Below are 7,959 nucleotides of genomic sequence, written 5' to 3' on the forward strand. Positions count from 1 at the left end.
TTAAAACCAAATAAAGACTTTTACTCAAGTAGTATTTTACTGGGTGACTTTTACTTGAGTCACTTTCTATTAAGGTATCTTTACTTTTACTCAAGTATGACAATTGAGCACTTTTCCCACCACTGGCTCTATGGAGCTACCCCAGATTTGGCCCCTGGGGGGGCGTGGCAGCCCCTGTAACTAAAAAATAACAAAAAAACACAAATATATATTTAGCATCCAGTCAATGTCTCTCTATACCAAATTGAGAGTCTCATCTTTTAGATGCAATAGGAACTGAATTGATAGCCCATAGCATTCCAAAGTTAGAGCTAAGAGTCTGATGGCACCGGCGCCCATATCGCCTATATCGCCGGCCATCTTAGGTCATACCAGTAGGTCAGATTAGCTGTTTGCCAATTTCTCAGCCTCTGAGTATCACAGAAACAAAACACTTTGAATGAATAACGACACATGTTCATAACAAGTGGCTATGGATGAAATTGATCAAAATATCTGTTCAAACCATGAAACCATACAAAAACGTTTATTTTGAAACATCATATTTGACTATAAATGTGTAATTATTTTCAAAATATATGCTTATTTTGGGGAATTTAAACTATTTACTTGTGTTACAAAATGTTAACAAAAGAAAAAGTGTTATTGTTTGACAGAAAGTGTATTTTTGTCATATTTTTCAATTTGGGGTAAAAAAATGACCCCTTTTAACATCTAAATATGTTGCCGCTTTTAGGTTTAAGTGTCCACTATGCCTTATTCTATCTCTCCACAATTTCTTTATGTCCAGCACATTTCGACAGACATTTTACTCACCTGTCGGCCCACTTGCAGGTAGTGGCAGGCCAGCTCCTGCTGGCACGACTTGGACTTGAGCATGGACCGGTCCAGGGTCGCCGAGTGGCCCTTCTGCAGCACCTGTCTGGGCTGACCCAGGGTCAGTGTTGACCACGAACCCCCCTTCATAAAGTCATTACTGTTCACCCCCATGCTGATCCCACCTCCACCTCCTCCTCCGCCCCCACTTCCGCCCCCGGGTCCTGGCAGTGCCTGTTGATACTTTATGACCTCGTTGTTGCTCTTGGATGAGCTGATGGTGTTGTATCCGCTGTGGACCACGTAGCGGCTCTGGTGCCCCTGCTGCTGCTGTAGTGCCCCCTGCTGGGAATCGTAGGCAGTACCGTGGGTGGCGTGCTGGGTGGCATGCGCTGTGGGTCGTCCCAGTGTCATGGCTATGGGGTTGCGGTAGTTGCTGAGGTCCGCACTGTCCAGGTCGTCCGAGCTCCAGTAGCCCGACATGTTGGAGCGCGGCCGCCGCTTGCCCGTCCCGCCCCCGTCTGACTTGGACCCGCCCCGGTCTTTGCTCTTGGCTCGCTGGTCCCGCTTCCCACCGTCCTCGGTCCCGGATGAGGTCCCGCCGCTGCCACTTCCTGCACCCGAACGCCCGTTGACACCCTTGAGGTTGTGGCCATCCATGGACTGTGACTTGGCGAAGAGCTTCTGGACAGAGCACACCAGGTTACGGATGCGCCCGGGGCTGTCGGTGCGCTGCTTGGAGGCGGCGGAGAGGGCGGCCGATGTGCTCCGGTGGAACTGCAGTGTACTGAAGCCATCTCTGGGCCCCCCAGGCAGCTGCTTGTCCAACTGGTCCAGCAAGTTAGGCGCCAGCTGCCGGTTCATCTTGGCCCCGCCGGAAATGGTGGCAGAACCGCTGGTGATCATGGACCCCCGACCGCTCTGCAGGCCCCCCATGCCACTCGAGCCATGCATCCCTATGCCCATTCCCATGCCCATGGACATGGAGGTGCCCAGGGTTCCCGTGCTAATGCCCCCGATGCTGTCCCCCTGCGGCGGGGAGAAGTCGGACGGGTCGTAGTGGGCGTTGTAATGGATGCGGGGGAAGGTGCTGCTGTTGGACAGCTGGTTGTTGAGGGGGAGAGAGTAGTCCGGGGGCAGGGAGCCCTGATTGTAGTGGTGGTCCACAGAGGGGTTGTAGTGGTGCGGGTCCATGGTGCCGTAGTGGTCCATGCTGGTGGGGCTGAGAAGGTAGGGGCTCCGAGGCAGTGTGGAGGCCTGGTGGGGGTACAGGGGCTCCGGGGGGCCATGGGTGGGGTCGCAGGAGTCGGAGCGATTGCGGTTGGCTCCTAACCCTTTCATGTTGGTCAGGAGGGGCCCCCTTCTAGAAGACTCCCCAGCCAGGGAGAGACGAGAGGCCTGGAGGATGACTCCTGGAAAACAGAGAGAGAGAGAGAGAGCGAGAGAGAGCGAGAGAGAGCGAGAGAGCGAGAGCAAGAGAGAGAGCAAGAGAGAGAGAGGGGGTTGGGTCAGCTTCTACCCAGACAGACACACACCATTTCTTAAATGCAATACATAAGCACAGGCAAACAAACACCCCCATTTATGCTCACAGACAGACTAGCACTGTAAAATATTTTCATCTCAATGAGCCAACACCCCATAGCCTCCCACGGAGAACATCAGTCTTCAAATGTTAAAATGTTGGAAATAGATAGGAACAACAAGACTAGAAGCAATGCAACGTTGCAACCAGTGGGTCAGAAGGTTTGTTTCGTCCACAATTGCTGGCAGCCACAAACAGCTACATCCATGGCATTGTAGAGTTATACTTTCAACTGACGAGAGCCACAGAAAACAACACAAGGAAAACTGTGACTATTGGCAATTCATCTCTCCTTATCAACATTTCTTGACAAGATAATCATAACCTGACATTGTAATCTGATTGAAGAAGAGAGAGAGAGAGAGAGAGAGAGAGAGAGAGAGAGTGTGTACGTAATGTGTGTGTGGATAGTGTGCGTTTTTGTGGTGCGTGCATGGGGATGGGATACAATTTGATTTGATTTGATTTGATGTCGTTGTCATTGCTCTCAGCATAGCATGAGCTGTGGGTTGGCAGCGCACTACATTGCTGCCTGCCATAAGTTGAGGGACAGTGTCTGACAGACCAATCAACCTGCACATGTACTCACTCTACTGTATGCTTATTGTTATTGTTACTGCTGTCCCGTTGACAATTTTGATTCTCATTTTTAAAATGTATATTGTAAATATCCAAAATAAGCTTTGGCAATATGTACATTGTTACGTCATGCCAATAAAGCAAATTGAATTGCATTGAGAGAGAGAGAGAGAGAGAGCGAGAGAGTGTGTGTACGTAATGTGTGTGTGGATAGTGTGCGTTTTTGTGGTGCGTGCATGGGGTTGGGATGTCGTTGTCATTGCTCTCTGCATAGCATGAGTAGCCAGCTAAACCCATCAAGACATCCCTTTTTTTCCTCTCACACGTTCAACATCAAACCTCCCCCTCGCTTCTGTTCCACTCTGATAGCAACACCTCCTGCTACCAACTATCCTCCACAGCCGGGAGGTACCCAGTGCCTTATCACCAGGAGAGCCCTTACCTCCGGGTAGACCCCTCCCTTCTCCCAGCTTCCCATCTGTCTCTTCCTCGCCAGTCTCCAATACATGAGAGCTTTTCCAGCGGGCATCCCTGGCACGGGGCACCAAGACTGGCACGCCCAGTGGTATTGTGATGAGGGTTAAGAGGATTGGTGGCAGGGGGTGGCAGATGGGGATTGGCTGGTGCCCCGCCGCCCGCCTGCCCAGCCCAAGATGGTCTGTGCCAGTGCCCTGCCTGGCAAGGTGGTTAACGCTTGCCATTGCAAAGGGATGGAGCTTTACGGAAGGATGGTTTACGGCGTCAACAACGAGTATCTAATACACTGCAAGTTGTGTCTGATTCATCTGTGTTTTCTTTATGTAACATGGGTCTGATTGATCTATTAGGGGAATGGTTAAATAAAGAAATACAGACTAACTGTCTCTGTTGTCTCCTGTGTCTCTATATGCGCTCTCAAAAACTGCAGGTACCTACGGACACAACAAGCTCCTTTACAACCTCTTGTGGGATACAATCATTTGGTGTAAATATAAAATGCTTTGACCATGTTGTTGCTACAGTATGGCGTTGACAGACTGTGTACAGATTGTCTGTACTGCACACACTTTTTATTCCGCTCAAAGAGATCTCACCTACTGTAGTTTATGGCTGTGGGCACAAGGCCAAGGCCAGGACAGTACTGGATATGAAAGGACACCAATCAGAATTGATCTTTACCCTGGAGTGAGTTTTTGACTACAAACACTTTCTGATTGGCTATAGCGGACTAGTTACAGGGAAAAACAAACTTGTATAGTTAGAGGGGAACAACACTCTGGATGCAGGGTGCAGCACATTGCTTCAGCTCCAACAGTCACAGGAGGAGGCAGCAATTCACAGATTATTTAACAGCAGTAAAAGTGAGCATTCAGTTGAAATACATTAGTAATAAAATGTGTTCAATTTTCTACAACAATCTACTCTACAATATTTGAATAACTGTAGTGACTGTTTTATTAACGGTATCATGCCAGGTCTTTATGCACAAATAATCAATTGCGTCACTATTTACTACACAATGCTATGTCAAACAACAGAGTCCCTGTGATAATAGAGTCCTGCTTCTTGGAAAAGTCAACAATCATTTGTGTAAAGCAAAAACAAGAATGATCACATAAAATGTGCACCCCTTTGGGTCCCCAGGACCAGGGTTAAGAAACACTGCCCTAAGGAGCTGCTTGGCCTTTAAAACACCAATGGTGTGTTTAGTTGGTAAAACGTCTTGCCATGTTTTGCGACAGTGTACTGAACCACATGTTTTCTTACAACTGAGACACGTTTGCTCGATGGGCATGAAGGGGTGTGGACTGGAGGCAGCTAATTCCTGGCTTGCTTAAAATCCGGCTGAAGCGGAGAGCGCACTATACACAGTCACCCAATCAACAGCAAGCGTTACAATACTCCTCAATGTTCTGTTCACATAAACCTTTGCTACATTTCTCTCTTTCTGAATGCAGCAGGTGTAGTAGGCCAATAGTATTTTAGTCGGGATACATAGTAGGTGTACACTGTATATTTAGTGGTATTAAAAGTATTGAACGGGGGAGTAGGTTTTTATCGGGGTGTATGTATCGAAGGTGTATGCATTTAGTGAGTGTGTGTTTATAGGGAATGGGTGTGGATCTACAACTCAAAAGAACAGGGATTTCTGCTACTTTACAATTGAAAATGGACTTGAACAGCAAAGTGAAGGGAATTAAACAAGTTAAGTTTAAGCCTGTAGCCGTACGTTTAGTTTGGTGTGTTTTATGTTTTACACATGTATGGGGTCAATAACGAGTATCTAATACACTGCAAGTTGTGTTATCAATGATTTCTTGGATGCAAAAATGGTCAGATTAATCTATTTGGTGAATGGTTAAATCAAGAAATAAAAAGGTGGAACTGTCTCTAGTCTGTTGTCTCTTGTGGCTCTCTACACACTCTGAAAAAGTGTCAGGGCCTTGTTTTTGTTGTCTGATAGTATGGTCCTCTGTAGCTCAGTTGGGAGAGCATGGTGCTTGCAATGCCGGGACAGTGGGTTTGATTCTCGGGACCATCCATCCTTAAATTGTGTACACGCACGACTAAGTTGCTTTGGATAAAAGTGTCTGTTAAATGGTATATATTATTATATCAAAATGTTATTAAATATCAAGTTGATAGCTCTGACCAACTAATAAAAGTGCATTGGATTCTGACTGAGGACAGGACAAGAGCATAATGGCCCATGCAGAAAGAGCTCATTTGGCTGACGAAATTGTGTCATTTATTCAATGTAACTAGGGTGGAAATAATAAAAGGTATACATTTTCTTACTCTCCATTAAATAATCTCATGCTAACAACCTTGTACGCCCATAAAGAGGGAAGTGGAAAATATGATAAGTGTACTACCACGCTGACTGAAAATGATAGCAACAGACAAATAAATCACACATTGTATCTCAATTCATTTACAGCCCCACGTAAATGGAGTGTGATTTTCTAGCAGGCAAATGAGATGAATGATTCGGAAGGTGCAGCTAGAATACACGCACACATACACACAGGCGCACGTGAACGCATTCACAAACAGGAAAGAATGCACGCGCACACACACACACACACACACACACACACACGCTGGATAACCCAGCTCCCAGAGAGTAGCCTAACTCATCCGTATACGCTAACGATTGGCTTAGCGCATCTCTCCCCACACAACCGACTGCCACTTCTATCCCACCGCAATTAGCATGCGACAGACTCATGCTCATTTAACGTGATTATCAGAGAACTGTTTAAATACAATCTTTCCGCTGATAGATAGCCCAGAGGGTCAACTCCTCACTATCAATTCACAGCACATTTAGCTGACTGTCACATATCGCATCCTGCCACACTGCTTGGCTTGGCTTAGCGTAGCCTCCTGAATGCTAATCAGCGTTGTCCTCTGTGACAAGCATAAGCCATGTGCTGTAGTGGAGGGTATACGCAGGGATACACCATTTACCTTAATATTTGTGGCCATTGCATGTACTCACTTCTTAATCCCCACAATCAATGTTAAAAAATGTTGTTGTCACTGAGCAAATTTCAGGTCTGCTGAGCACAAACTTGAACTTTGTGAAAATTATGTGCAACTTCTAGCGCGCGTTTACTGTGAACACTGAGGATGTACCCGCTTTAAGGTACAGTTTCAGACAGTGGTCAAGTAGACTACTGTGGCTATTTGATCATAATGTAGGCCTACCAGAGTGGCCTACCATCAAAAACAATGGAGAAAATGTATCCCATAACAATTTAACTTGGAAATAGATGTTCTATAATTTCGCCTACAGTAGCAGCAATGTGTGGTGTTCAATGTAGGCCTACATTCCATGATACTTTTGGGCTTGACATTAACATGTTTATCCACTTGTCCTTCAGACAAGGAGGTGACTGAAAATGTTGTTGTGTTTGATGCAAGAACCCACTTTACAAAATAAAATGTATTATTATTGCCGTACCATTATTACAGAGAATCAGACAAATTATGCTACTGTCACGTTCCTGACCTATTTCTGTTAGTTTGTTGTATGTGTTAGTTGGTCAGGACGTGAGTTTGGGTGGGCATTCTATGTTTTCTGTTTCTATGTTGGTTTAAGGGTTGCCTGGTATGGCTCTCAATTAGAGGCAGGTGTTTGGCGTTTCCTCTAATTGAGAGTCATATTTAGGTAGGTTGTTTCACAGTGTTCGTTGTGGGTGATTGTCTCCTGTGTCAGTGTTTGTCGCACCATACGGGACTGTTCGGTTTGTTTGTAAGTTCGGTCTTTTGTGTAGTCATTTTCCTGTTCGTGAGTTCTGCGTTTTATGTAAGTTCGCATGTCCAGGTTTGTCTACTCCGTTTTGTTGTTTTGTTAGTTTATAGTGAAGTTCGTGTTTTTCGTCTTTTCTGTAAATAAATATGTCATCACAACCCGCTGCGCCTTGGTTCAATCACTACTCCTCCTCTTCGGTTGAAGAGGAGGAGAACAACCGTTACAGCTACCCTCTGCCTATTGGCTGCCTAGCTTATTCAAGCCTGTCTCAAAATACAACACTGCCCCTTTAAGACTAAAAAAGTTATTTACCTGACTTTCTTTTCAAAGATGTCTAGAAATGTACACGTTTTGTGCTCTTGTAGGAACCAATCACTCCCCCATTGCTGACTACAAATTATCCATAACTGGGCTAATAACTCACTAACTGGTAAAGGATATAAACAAATGTGCACACTTGGCTACGTGCAGCTTTCACTTTGATCACAAAACAAGCGCATCTACTTACAACTGCTCATGCTGTAAACACAGTCCAGTCCAATTGCACAGATCCATATGGCAATGGTCTATTTGCATATAGGCCTACTGCAGCTCTGATTGGTTATGCAGCACCGATCTGTGTAGAGTACGGGCTAAGTTGTGCCTGTCAATGTAATAGAATCCTACTCCAATGTGTTCTGCCTACAACACAATCTCTTGCATAGTTAGTTTTGCATACTAAGTCTTGCATGGTTTGTTT

General features: G+C 45.7%; 1 protein-coding gene across 1 annotated transcript in view; it reads right to left on the reverse strand.

Moving 5' to 3' along the window:
• Positions 1-2,157, reverse strand: part of LOC120021955 (disks large-associated protein 4-like) — a 49,857-nt gene extending 47,700 nt beyond the window's left edge. Inside the window, exons 1-2 of the mRNA XM_038965755.1 lie at positions 1,204-2,157; positions 817-1,146 (exon numbers count right to left, since the gene is read on the reverse strand). Of these exons, the coding sequence (XP_038821683.1) occupies positions 817-1,146; positions 1,204-2,157 (1,284 nt within the window). The remainder of the gene's footprint in view (positions 1-816; positions 1,147-1,203) is intronic.
• Positions 2,158-7,959: the final 5,802 nt, after the last annotated feature.

Source organism: Salvelinus namaycush, chromosome 2 (assembly GCF_016432855.1).
Source record: "Salvelinus namaycush isolate Seneca chromosome 2, SaNama_1.0, whole genome shotgun sequence".
In the NCBI taxonomy this organism is placed as follows: Eukaryota; Metazoa; Chordata; class Actinopteri; order Salmoniformes; family Salmonidae; genus Salvelinus; species Salvelinus namaycush.